At 40.5% G+C, this 14,307-nt stretch overlaps 1 protein-coding gene across 10 annotated transcripts in view; it reads right to left on the bottom strand.

Annotated features, from left to right (window-relative positions):
* Positions 1–14,307, bottom strand: part of PDE8B (phosphodiesterase 8B) — a 255,777-nt gene that overhangs the window by 22,131 nt on the left and 219,339 nt on the right. For all 10 annotated transcript variants that reach the window (XM_037982121.2, XM_037982123.2, XM_037982122.2 and 7 more), the window contains 2 exons: positions 5,607–5,649; positions 1,071–1,148 (listed from right to left, as the gene is read on the bottom strand). In XM_037982121.2, the coding sequence (XP_037838049.1) occupies positions 1,071–1,148; positions 5,607–5,649 (121 nt within the window). The remainder of the gene's footprint in view (positions 1–1,070; positions 1,149–5,606; positions 5,650–14,307) is intronic.

Below are 14,307 nucleotides of genomic sequence, written 5' to 3' on the forward strand. Positions count from 1 at the left end.
CACCCCAGAACCTGTCCTCCCATTTGCCAAATAAAAACCAAATGAGTGAGTGAAATGTACTAGTCTGTTGTCTGCTCTCTAGCTCTGATATCCATAGCATCTAACACTGCTGGCCACTTCCTTTCTCAGTCCCCTCTTGTTCTTGGTTCATGTGACACTGCACTCACATGGTCACCCCCAGCTCTTCTGTCCTCTTCACTGGCCCTATTTCCACTGCCCACCCCTTGGCTGAGACTGTGCCTTCAGGCTCAGGCTTAGACCCTCTGTCCTTTCACTACATGCACATGAACACACACCCCTTAGAGATGTTCTTCTGCCCCTGGCTTCACCTGTCACCACTAGGACTGCCGAGTCCACATCTATAGCCCCGAGTACCAGGGTTGCAGGTCAGCTTCCTAGCCGTCTCCATTAAAATAAGATTCATCATCTTCTCCTTAACCCCCAACCTAGCAAAACCTGGAGACGTTCCCATTTCTGTAAATAAGACTTAAAATTTCCCAGACACTGAGCAATGAAATGTCAGAATAATCTTTGACTTTTCCATCTCCCTGCAAATCCAATAGTTTACTTAGGCCTGGCTGATGGAACTCAAAAAATGTTTTGCTTAATCCTGCTTTGCAGGACAGAAACATTTTTGCTAAATTCTGCCTCACAATTTCTCTGTGACATTTTATTACGAATTGAGTGCATATAGCTGGTACACTGAAAACTAGGTTTGTGTTGGCAGTTGGGAAGCCAGGACTGGCTGCCTCTCTGCCTCTAGCACCCAAGAGTGACCGTGTTCAGCTACTAAAACTCTGAGTCGCCTGGGTGGTTATGGCTCAACATGCTTCAAGCCATCAAGGAACAAGCATGGAGTCCCTCCAAAGAGAGGACCAAGACTACAGCATAAGATTTTTTAAAATAATTAAAATAATTAAAAACCCTAAAATCTTTCAGCTTATTGAAAAAGAAGTCGGTGGTGTTGAACTCTTACTCTTTGGAGTTTATACACTGATGAATTTTTTAATATATTCTTCCATCATTTTCTACATTTTAAAAAGGTCAGAGGAATCTGAAAAATGTCTTACCATCACTGCCTCGAGATGATATCGATTTCACGTCAATGGACTCTTTCCTCCTGTTCTTATATCTGAATGAATGAGGCTCTAAGGATTTCAGATTAGAAAGGGAAGGTGATTAGTTTTCCGTGTATTCACAGAAGAGATTCAAATATGTTTTTTCTTTATTCTCTAAAGAAAACAAGGTTACTTTTTAAGCACTATAAAATAATTTTAAGAAATAACCACTTTCTTTTCAAATCATGAAAGACACAAAAATTATAGTCATATTAGTTAAATGATGGTTTTTTTAAATGGTGCCATGTTACATCATAGTAATATAGCTTAGTATCAAGGGTTATTTAGTTCCATGAATGTAATTTTGAAAATAAACATTAGGCTGGGTGTGGTGGCTCACGCCTGTAATCCCAGCACTTTGGGAGGCCAAGGCGGGCGGGCAGATCACCTGAGGTTGAGACCAGCCTGACCAACATGGAGAAACCCTGTCTCTACTAAAAAAAAAAAAAAAAAAAAATACATAAAATTAGGCTGAGCACAGTGGCTCACACCTATAATCCCAGCACTTTGGGAGGCTGAGGCGGGCAGATCACAAGGTCAGGAGTTCAGGAGACCAGCCTGACCAACATGGTGAAACTCCATCTCTACTAAAAATACAAAAATTAGCCAGGCATGGTTGAGCATGCCTGTAATCCCAGCTACTCATGGGGCTGAGGCAGCAGACTCGCTTGAACCCAGGAGGTGGAGGGGTTGCATGCAATGAGCCAAGATCATGCCACTGCACTCCAGCCTGGACAACAGAGCGAGACTGTCTCAAAAAAACAAACAAAAATTAGCCAGGCGTGGTGGTACATGCCTGTAATCCCAGTTACTCGGGAGGCTGAGGCAGGAGAAACGCTTGAACCTGGGAGGCGGAGGTTGCCGTGAGCCAAGATTGTGCCATTGCACTCCAGCCTAGGCAACAAGAGTGAAACTCTGTCTCAAAAAAAAAAAAAAAAACAAAAAAACAACAATTTAAGAAAATAAACATTAAAACTTGAGGGACAGTCTTGAGGGAACTATTGAACTAGTAAAGGTGGAACTATTATAATCTGAACACCATAGCTATAGCACCTTATCTTAAATAATCTAACTTAAAATATTTATTATACTATCTCCTTTCCTAATTTTTATCTTCCAAATTCCACCTTAGTAATTTTCCTATCATTGCATATAAGTTTCAATATATATTTTTAAAATTATAAATAATAGTACTTTAAATCTTTACTTGAAAGACAATATATTCAACTGGATAGGGAAGGCTGTTAAATGGGGATATTTGAGGAAATATAATACTAATGAAACCTATAGAGATTTAAAATAAGAAATTAATTCAGACCACTTTGGGCACCTCTGAAAAGTCAGACCCCTAGATGGTCTTCTAGATTCTCTTTAAGGATGGATTTCATCAAATGATGCATACTGCTGATCACAGGAAAGGAAGAAAACAGTTTCAGATTTCCCCAAAATTTCAACAACTCAACTCTCACCCTTGTCCCTATCTTCCAGGGCGGTGGGGGCAGGCAAACATTTAAATAATTTTGGCCTAAGTCTTTGCAGACGTGAATTTAACACCGAAAATGCACGGTCATGTTAATGCAAAAACTAACAAAAAGCATATGCCACCAGTGAGCGCTGAGATATAAAAAATGACAAGGCAGCAGTGTTGGCTTCAGAAACACATTTTCAGTGCATTTGCTTCTTGTGAGAGTAACTCATAAGCGAGTAGAGAAATTTAACCATAACACAGGATTACTCCTCGCTAGGCTAAGAGAGGAGGCAGACATGCAAATTTCAGCAGGTCTAAGAATGCACTTCTCAGATGCCAATAAAATGATCCTATTCCAAGAAGAAAAAAAAGATGCAATAATTCCTCTTTAAGAATTGCCTAGTGACACGAGGTGCAAGAAACCTAGTAGTTAAGGAAACCAGCTCCAGAGCCAAATCGCCAAGATTCAAATTTCTACTGTGCCACTCAGTAGCTGTGTAATCTTGGGAATGTTACTTCTCTGGGTCTCATTATCCACGTCTATAAAGTGGGGGTAATGATAGCATCTCATTTATAGGCTGTTTTGAGAAATAAGTGAGTTAATATATGCCTAGCATTTAGAGCAGTGTCTGCCACATAGTAAGCATGTAGTACCTGGGGGCTATTAATTACATCTGTTCATTTGCATATATGTCTTTAGACACGTGATCATGTTACATTGTTCCACTACTTGCTGTTTTCACTTTATAATGTCTTAGACACTCTTCTAGATCACCTTGTTAACCATTTATTTTGGTGTCCTAAAAACCTGATTCAACTAAAAAAATTATTAAATCAAAAATTAAAACTGAATTATTTTTATACAACATGAAGTGAAGGTGGAACTATTATAAAGTTAATCTGAACACCATAGCTATAGCGCCTTACCTTAAATAATCTAACTTAAAATACTTATTATACGATCTCTTTTCCTAATTTTTATCTTCCAAATTATATCTTAGTAATTTACCTATCCTTGCATATAAGTTTCAATATATATATTTTTACAGTTATCTATAAATAATAGTACTTTAAATGATATTGTTGGGATCATGGCATTTCTGAAACCCTGAGAAACTAATACTGCTCACTTGTGAGACACTTGGTTTAGCCTATTCAGGGACTTCATAATCATGTACAGTCCTAGCATTTATTTGTTTTCCAAGTAATAAATTAAATCTAATTTAAAGATTTAAGATGAAATTCAAGATTCAAGAACCAAAAATTCCTCAAAATGTAGTTTCTAAACAAAACTAAAAGTAGAGAGGTTAGTTTCAAGGCTATGGCCCAGGCTGGCTGGTTGAATTCTAAGTTGTTCATTAGAAATTATTCAAAGATGGATGATGTTTATTCTTCCTGATTTTATCTCAGTTAAAATTAAGAGAGTCTACAGCAATAGAAGTGATTAAAAGTTTGGAGAAATTATTCTTCAATAAAGGTTAAAGTAAGGCCACATAATTAAAGAATTCATTGGTCATTCTTCCAACAGATATTTATATGAATTAGAAACTTAAGCCAGAGAAAGGATAAAGGACATTTAAATAGCTGTACTCTGTGGCAAAAAGGAATACTGTGCCATCAGTTGAAAAAAAAAAAAGGACAAAAAACAGCTCCACTTACTGAGTGCCTACTTTGTGCCAGGCATTGTGCTATGTACTTTAAATAATTATCTCATCCAATAATTACAACAATTCTCAAAACTACATAGGGCTATTCCCATTTTACTGATAAGAAATTTAAGCATGGAGAGATTTTGTAGGTAGCCCAAGATCAAAGGGAATAAATGGTGGAAACTGTACTTCCAAGATGGAATGGTTTCAATTTACCAGTGTTTGCTGGGTATTTACAGAGGGTCTATGATGTACGAGGCAATGCTGGGCACTGCAAAGGACACGAAAATGCTTAGAACAGTTTCTGGCACCCAGAAGCTCCCAAGTTAGTTAAAATAATACCCCCGCTCAAGTGTTACAAGAAATAAACTAAAATGTATGTGTGTGAGTGAGGGAGAGAGAGAAAATGCACCGGTGTGTGAAGTGTCATTATGTTATTCCAGACTGGTCATGTCTAGAAAGGTTTCAGAAAGGGGGAAGGAAGGTACCAGTTAAATGCCAGTTACTGCTAAGCATTATACATTTCCTTCTTTAATCCTCATTAACAATGAGATGGGCTTTTGTTAATTCATTTTACAATGACAAAAATTGAAACTTAGAAAGAACACATGAAATCTTTCTAAGTATGCTAGATGTGATCCACCTCATCAAGAAGAGAGACTAAACACTTAGCCTAGGGTCTGGCGTTACGCATTAGTGGCTAGGAAAGCCACCAACAGGGCAAAGAATGTTGCAATTCTTGCAGGAACAAAAATCTTAAATTCTTGGTAGCAGACTGATTTTTTTTTTCCTCTAACGATCAGAGAATTCCAGACCTTTCCACTTGTAGAAGCCATCAGGTCCAGCTCCTCTTTTTTAAGGAGGAAGCCAAGAACCAAACAGAGTCTTGCCCAGCATACGAAATGAGAGAGTAGGAAACTGAATAGGAACTTGGAGCTTCTGCCTCCCAGGCCAGGACCTAGTGACATTTTCCAACTATACAGTCACCAATTATTGCAAAGAAAAGGGAGACTGGACATGGTTGAGCAACCACCACATTGTCACCTGTGTCATATTCAACCAGTGTCTCCCCTAGACTTTTGGCCCACTCTCTTGGGTTTATGTGTCCTACATGGTATCTAGCCAAGAAAAGAAAAACAAGATGGGGAGGGCATTCAGTAGATACGGTTGCCATAAAGGAAGATTCAAGGAAATTTTAAGGGATATCTGCTTTTCTTTTGGCTTGCCAACCTTGTGATGTGAGCATGTGGATTTTGGCACTCTACATTCTGGGGTGGCAGATGTCAACTTAAGACTTCTTCAGAGAAATTTATACATTTGAACCCACAACTGCTTCCTAAGTATGTTAGAGTTCAATTGAAGTATTCTCACCTGTCTGAGAATTGTCTCCTGAATCACGATGAATCTTGTGAATCTAAAGTCGTTCAAAAGTTTGGTAAAACAAGAGAAAGATTTTAAATATGCCATTTGCTATATTTCTCATCAAACAATTTAGTTAAAAAGCTCTGAAGACTTGAAGAAAGCAAGAAGCTGCACATATAATATGAACAGATGAAAGACATACACCGAGTGGTACTACTCCAAAGGCTCTGTTACTTTCAGACACTTATAGAACGGATGAGCCTGAGAGCAGGAAGGTACCCAAGGCATATACTCTCTACACAGGACATCTACTTTTCCAGTCAGCTACTGTCTCATTTTGAAATGAGCACAGAAAGCCTACAGAAACGCAGAAAGATAAAAGATATAATTAAATTTTGTTTTTTTATAAGGCTAACATATAACCTGTTTGTTTCAGATATGTTATAAAATTTTTCTGTGCTCCAGAAGTAATCTGAATTTAAGCCTAGGAGTTAAAAACATTTCCTGCAAAGCTCTTCAAATGCTCATTATAGACAGTCAATTTACAAAATGTTTTCTCAGGATGAGATCTGAACTTTAGATGCAGTTTTGCACCTAGTTCTTTCTCATTACCAATTTTTTTTTGTTGTTAATGATTTTGTACTAATGCTCAATAAATGTCTGTCAAATGACAAAATGAAGTCATTAACACTAGAAATAATAAATGTGCTTCCTTTGGGATCCTGCATTTCTTGTTTTATAACTGACCCCAACACTGTTAGTGGGGCACATTTAGTTTTATCAAACTTATAATCATGCTGCTTCACTGCTAAATCCACCTACTTTCCAGTGCTCAGACCATTACATCTTTGTAGCCACTCAATGAATGGGGTAGGTTAACTTGAAAAATAAGACAGATGAGCATGTAGGGCATCTGCAGAGGCAGATTAATATGGCTTGCAACATCAACTGTAACAGCCAGAAATCCTGTCTGTGGAGGCCAAAGCAACTCCATGTTGGATGCTAATCCGCCATGTTGACTTCCGATTAACCCCAGTTCCGGGATGGCCTCCAAGATTACTATTTTATCTACTGTTCCTTGTGTAAGAAGAGCATGTACTTACCGTAAATCCTGCCCTTACATCAGAACAACCTTGACCATAAATCCTGCCCTTAGGCAGATTCACATAGCATTCTTGGCTTTCCCTACAAGTGTCCTACACACTCCTTTCCTCTGGTATGTAAGTGCTGGGTCTGTGGGTAATGGAACAGGGATCCATTATCTTGCCTTGCCACCACCCAATGCACAGACGTGGCTTCTGTTCATAAGTTCCTATTAGATGTTTCTTTCCGAGGAATGGGATTCATTAGCCTCTTTCTTTGGCCTCTCAGCTTCCTCGGACTTTGGGGTAGGTGTGCACAGGCCTGCCCACCCTGACATGTGTGGTAAGCCAGGCCAGGAGCTGAGAGACCAAGAAATGGAGGAAATCTTGTGGTGGGCATCCACCTTTATGTGGACTGCTGTGGCTCACATTTCAGATGATTGTGGACTACCCTGTGAGTGTGGGGATGACCCCAAATGCCAGTGGGTTTAACTGCGCGCCATCCATCACACTGTGGTCTGGAAGGGCGGCGGGCAGCCAATGCGGTAAGATGACTGCCTCTCAGCGGGATCCAGCCGGCAGCAGACGCAAAACTAAAACAGCCGGCCAGGCGCAGTGGCTCACTCCTGTAATCCCAGCACTTTGGGAGGCTGAGGCAGGTGGATCACTTCAGGTCAGGAGTTCGAGACCAGCCTGGTCAACATGGTGAAACCCCATCTCTACAAAAAACTTAAAAAGTTAGCCAGGCGTGCTGGCGGGTGCCTGTAGTCCCAGCTACTCAGGAGGCTGAGGCAGGAGAATCGCTTGAACCTGGGAGGCAGAGGTTGCAGTGAGCGGAGATCGTGCCATCGCACTCCAGCCTAGGCAACAAAGCGAGACTCCGTGTCAAAAAAAAAAAAAAGTAAAAGCTTCAGTAGGAATTATAATTAGGAAAAAGTTTTTTTTTAAAGGGCCCTACAGTTAAAAGTAAACTTAGTTAAAACTGAAATTTGGGCTGCATATGTATACATATGTATTAAGGCCTGTGTACTTTGTAAAACTTCTGAGTCTACCGAATTCTGTTTCTCCATTTACTTCTGTCTGTTCCTCCTTCCTCCTGCCACACGAGGGATCTAAAAAAAGGAATTTCCAACAGCCTGGGATCCCTTGGGGAAAACAGACAGCATCAAAGACGCCTCTTTTGGGGAAGAATCTCTTTTTCCTCATGAAACCCAAGAGTAGTAAGCAGACAGATTCTACTCAGGTCTAAAACTGCACTCTTTTGCATTGTGTTATCTGATCTCTGGTTAGTGTGTGGGGAGGTGGGGGGTGGGGTACAGAGATTACTCTGTACTGTGAGAGTTGCTGACCTTGTCTGTAATGGCTAACAGTCACGGGCAACAGCTATATCGTTAGAGGTGGCTGACAGCAGTTGTTTACAGCAAGTGGTTATTACTCCAAGGGCTACTCGTTTCTTGACATGTTTAGATAAAAAAAAGTGTGGTTTAGGCCCCAAAACTTCCATGCTTTCTTGGCCCTATTCCTTAAAGCCAGTAATATAAGAATATACTGGCACCCTGAAGTCAGTAATATAAGAAACAAGCTAAGTTGAAGAGAAGACACTTTTCCTGGCAATCTTGTTTTCAGATAATGCTATTTAGGTCTAAGTTCTGGGCCTTTGAGATGTAAATCTTCTCTACCTTGTTTCATCTGAGTCATGTCTTTGGGTGGGTTGTGTAAAGGTGGGAGAGAGCTATTTGAGAACTGGCAAATGAAGAATCTTGTAAATCACTAAGATCTGCTTCTGTTTGTGTGTATGTCTATATATATTTAGTGTGTTGTGTATGTGATAGATCATTACCAAAATATATGACAGAGCTCTAATTTGGCTTAAAGAAAAAGTAAGTTCTGGCTGAGCTCAGTGGCTCACGCCTGTAATCCCAGCACTTTGGGAGGCCGAGGCAGGTGGATCACCTGAGGTCAGGAGTTTGAGACCAGCCTAACCAATACGGTGAAACCCCATCTCAACTAAAAATACAAAAATTAGCCAGGCAGGGTGGTGTGCGCCTGTAGTCCCAGCTACTCAGGAGGCTGAGACAGGAGAATTGCTTGAACCCAGGAGGCGGAGGTTACAGTGAGCTGAGATCGTGCCACTGCACTCCAGCCTGGGTAACAGAGCGAGACTGTGTCTCAAAAAAAAAAAAAAAAAGTTATTATCAGAAATATAGAAACCGACTCACATACCTTTTAGTTCACCTAACTTTAGTAATCTTTCAAGTAAAACTAGTTTCAAAGTTCTTTTCAGTAATTTGAAATCTTAAAGTCTGTTATATTAAATTAAGTAATCCTAGGTTTTTACATGGAAATTAGGGTTACTAAGAGTTAAAGCAGTAGTTAATATATGTAATTAAAACTACTAGATATAAGAGAAACAATTCTATATCAAAGTGAATAAAGAAAGATGTGTTTTGGTAGAGAAGTTTATTAAAAACATGAAGATGAAGTTTTTGCATAAAGGAAGAGTAACTGGATAGTTTAGAGGCTATTTAAAGGTTGTTTTACAATGAAGGAAAAATGATACAGATAAAACTAGATGGATAGAAAGGGAAAGGATAAAAGGATAGAGAATGAGGAACTTCTGATTGATTCCTGGGTGGCCGTGTGGTCACCTATGGCATGGAGCTGTAGCTGTGCTGTGCTCAGTTACTAAAAGGTAAGAGTTACCAGTGGAACTCAGAGCCAACTCCTAAGGAGTTGGTTCACTGGATACATAAATAAATGCAAACCAATAAGGAAAAGTGAAATATTCAGTCCCTTGGTTATTTTCTATAAAAGCTAAAATAAGAGTGCCAGATTGGGCCTTGAGGCTGGACCAAGCTCAAATGTGGGTCCATCAGCCTCAAAGCTATCTACAAGGGGAAAATAATGACAGGGCAACAGAAAGTACCTCTGAGACCTGTGGTTGCCAAGAAGGTAGTCAACGTGGGGGAAGGGCAAAACCAAGTAACTGCTGAAACCAGAGGGTACTGTGTGAAGGAATTGTTCCCTTTTGTAGATAGGTATCATCAGCTCCCTGGGTAAACCTTTTGTTGAATTGTGACAGTAACTAATTTGAGCAGTGTCTTTGGTTTTAAATGCTGCAGAGTAGAAAAATGTGTTTGGGTTGATGCAGGATCCCCAGCTCACTACTGAACAATCACAGATGGCTATATGTGATCCAGACACATGGGAGATTATACCTGAGGGAACAGCCAGCCTGGTGGACTGGATAAAAGCCTCTGTAAGATCTGTTTACCCTGAGAATGGGGTCAGCCTCAATGCTACGTGGAGTACCCCAGATGAAGCAGCTGATATGCTTTGTCTATAAGCCATGTGGGACTGGCTTTATGACAGGGATATTCACCCCATCAATGTGCCCACTACCCAGGTCATGGTAAATGCTGTGGTTAAGCGTGTGTGTCTGGTGAGGCGGTGCGGGGGTGGAAGGGACTTTTGCATGCGCACTTCATTACTGATGCAAAATTAAAAGTTCGGGAAGCCTCAAATTTGCTGTCTCAACTTCCCCTCATGGTTCTTACAGATAATAATAAAAACATTAGGCTAATTACAAGAGCATGGGGAATGGCAAACAGGAGAGTCAAAGGACTTATCCTAGAGAGGTGAAAATTTTAAAAGTTACTAAAAAAAGGTAAATTTTAAAAAAATTGATAGGGGTGAAACTAAGAAAAGAAAGGGGGAGTCATGGAATTTGTCCCAGCAGGGTGGAAATCTTGGTTATTAAGAAATTGAATTGGCTGGGCACGGTGGCTCACACCTATAATCCCAGCACTTTGGGAGGCCGAGGCAGGTGGATCACAAGGTCAGGAGATGGAGACCACCCTGGCTAACACAATGAAACCCCGTCTCTATTAAAAATACAAAAATTAGCCGGGTGTGGTGGCGGGTGCCTGTAGTCCCAGCTACTTGGGAGGCTGAAGCAGGAGAATGGCATCGACCCAGGAGGCGGAGCTTACAGTGAGCCTAGATGGCGCCACTGCACTCTAGCCTGGGCAACAGGGTGAGACTCCATCTCTTAGAAAAAAAAAAAAAAGGAAATTGAATTAATTGAAATTGATAGGTTCAAACAAACTTCTTAATATAACACAACCAAAAGCTGGATGGACCATAATAAGCCCCTGCTTTTCTCCCAACATTACAGGAACCCAAACCAGTTTTCTCTTTTTACCCTAGATTGGACAATACTTTTTTGAAAAATCAAAAGGTGCAGATTAAAATGAGAAAGGTGATCAACAATTGCCTGGGGCAATGTTGAGGTAATCAATCAAGACACACTGACCAAAGTGCCCAGGTCCCTTGGCTCAATCCCCTGCTGCAAACCCAGAGCCTTTTTGACAAGACAGTAAAATGGTCTAGGGGTGAAAAAGAGAAGTTCCTGGAACCAGAACATAAAAATGTAAGGGTTGATAGAATTATGAAAGTTGAAATGTTTAAATAGGCTTTATGTAAAGTGGTTATAATCTCCTTTCCCTAAATGTTTTATGAAAATGGATATTACATCTGCCTGCTGAAACATTTCTCCCACCTAGTAGTACAGAAGAGAAGGCATGCAAATCTGCCCTTTGAGCAATATTAATTGGACATGCTAAATGGGAATAAGACTGTGTGAGCCCACAGAATGTAGCCTGCCACAGTGCTTGTAGGGATAAATTCTTCACTCGACAGCCCTTAGTGAATCATTTACTAGGGCGTATGGGGGTAATCCCAGAGAAACACTCTGATGGGGATTACAGTGCCCGAAAAGAGTCCCATGATAAAATGGAAATGGTTTACATAGGATCTTGCTACCTGGAGGGTACAAGGAGGAGATACTCATGAGCAGAGAGCCTCTTTTTTCCCTAGGACTGACTCTGAAACTGTGTGAGGAGCTGCTGGATTCTACGGGGCCCGACAAACAGCGCCCTCATCTGACTAAGAGCTGCTTGGTTGGTGGGTGACCGTTCCATGATGAACGGGCAACGTCCTGTTTGGAAGACTGCTACTCTGATTGTAAAGGATACTTTTGTGAGCAAAATTTACTTCTTCCCTCTACCTGAGTTCTCCAGAATTCAGAAACTTCACGAGTATTCTTATTTTATGGCAATGTAGTTATTTGCATAAATTTAGTAAGAATCTGTTTTGTTTTGTAACAGGACACAATTGGAAACACTGCTTATTTCACCAAGGCTTTGACTAGAATCACGTATTTTCAGATATAACCAGACTGCTTTGAGGAATTGACACTGACTTTACAGAGCCGGTAAAAAGTCCTTTGGAAAGACAAACTTGGTATGTTATCTAAATGGTTCCCTTACAAGGTTCCTGGCCTGTGGTAAGTAAATAATACCACTTTCTGACAGGCCCAGGAACCAAGATATTTTGGGAACTAAAGGAGAGAGGAATTTGTACAGGTATAGTACCTATGTATAGGTATTACAAGCATAGTCTAATGGGGAATCCTTAGTCTCAAGGCTTCTAAAATGTCAAATCAAAATTCCTTATAAAGTTCCAGCAAAGCCAACTGAAAAGAAGCCTATATGGCCAATAACTATTCTTGCTACACTTCAGGCAAATAATTAGGTCAAGTACAGTGAGACTAACATTTATTTTGCAAATAAAGCAAATAAATTGGTCCTAGAATTTTTTTATTTTTTATTTTTCATTATTCCTGAAATACCAAGGTACTATAATTTATCCTTGGTAGAAATGGGGAAACTGAAGAGAGAGAAAAACTTAGATTCTAGTCCTAACCACTATTTTTCTTTTCTTTTTTTTTTTTTTTTTTTTTGAGACAGTCTCATTCTGTTGTCCAGGCTGGAGTGCAGTGGTGCAAACTTGGCTCACTGCAGCTTCTGCCTCCCAGATCCAAACTATTCTCGGGTCTCAGCCTCCCAAGTAGCTGGGATTACAGGCATGCGCCACCACACCCAGCTAATTTTTGTATTTTTCGTAGACCCATGTTGGTCAAGCTGGTCTCCAACTCCTGAGCTGAAGCAATCTGCTCTCCTCAGCCTCCAAAGTGCTGGAATTACAGGCATGAGCCACCGTACCTGGTCCTGAAATACTGTTCTTGAGTTTTTATTATTTGCCTACAATTTGGGCTAAACCTGAATTATTTCCTGGCTACAACAAGTCTCTAAAGAAGAACCAAGTTTTAATTTTCTTCACGATGCTTTTAGTTGGCTAACAGCCTTTTTTGTTGTTGTTGTTCTGGCACACGAATTCTCTTTCAATTGTCATTATATTTCTACTATTCAAATTATTAATGTTAAGTATCTCTCATTGTCTTACTACTTCTGAGAAAACTGAAGTCATGGTATTCTTAAGACTAGAGATGATCCAACAGACTGTGAACCTCCCCAGTTGGTATTCCACTGGGACGGACCTGTTTTCCATTGCCAATGTACTGCTACTAAAGCTACAGCCACCCTCCCTACAGGCTAAGAGACCATCACAGGAGAGGAAGACTGCATGAGATTGTAAGAGCTGGCTTTGGGAGGCTGGAGTGTGGAGGCCAAAGCAACTCCATCTTGGATGCTATTCTGCCATGTTGTCTTCTGATTAACCCCAGTTCTGAGAAGGCCTCCAAGATTCCCAAATTATCTATTGTTCCTTGGGTAAAAGCACATACATACTGTAAACACGACCATTAGGTCAAACGACCGTGATGTTATCATACTTCAATTGTCCTACACATCCCTCAGAATCACCCTTTCTGCATGGCATATAAGCCCTGGGTCTGGGGGTAACGGTGCAGGGATTCATCATCTTGTCTCACTGCCGCCAGACACACAGACAGGGCTTCTGTTCTTAAGTTCGTATTAATGTTCCTTTCTAAGAAACTAGAGCTGTCAGTCTCTTTCTTTGGCCTCTCAGCTTCCTCGGACTTTGCGGGGTAGGTCTGCATAGGCCTGCCCACTGCAGAACACCATGTATGACAGATACAGGTAAAAGGTTTCAGCTTGACTGAACCACTGAAAAATCACATAAAACTGAAGTGTGAAAATAGGATTTTCTACCAACTCGTCTGCTCAGTCCATTCCACATAATTACAGAAACAATTACATGACCAACCTGTGTGATATCTTGGTCGAAATGTGACTAAGGGCTGTGACTCATTTATCCCGTAATTATGGGACATTTTTATTTCTCCTGTGAAGAACTGTTTCATGCTTTCCTTCAGGGATAAAGACCATTTGCTATACAGCCACTTACTGAGCTTGGTGTGAATTTTTTATGTGATACCAAACGAATAAAACTTTTGCCTTGCAAATTGTTCTTTCAAATAGCTTTAACACAAAAACAAGTGATTTTTAAGTGCTTAGTTTTTCTTTCTGAATCAAGATGCATCTCTCCTTTAGAAGCTGTGTCCCATGGCTCCCTATGTTATTTAAAAACAAAACAAAAACAAACAAAGCACAACAAAAAACCCTTTCTCACGTATCATCTGCCCCTTAGGCCAGCTGATTGGCTCGTGGCGCTCTTGCGATGTCAACATGGGTTTTGTGTTCTGTCTAGAGTGGAGCCAGATAAAGCACAAGGCCAGTAGGTGCGCATGCACATCCTGCTTTCGGGATGGAAATGTACCCCAGTCACTAGGTACAGGAAGAAGC

The sequence above is a fragment of the Chlorocebus sabaeus genome, chromosome 4 (assembly GCF_047675955.1).
Source record: "Chlorocebus sabaeus isolate Y175 chromosome 4, mChlSab1.0.hap1, whole genome shotgun sequence".
Classification (NCBI taxonomy): Eukaryota; Metazoa; Chordata; class Mammalia; order Primates; family Cercopithecidae; genus Chlorocebus; species Chlorocebus sabaeus.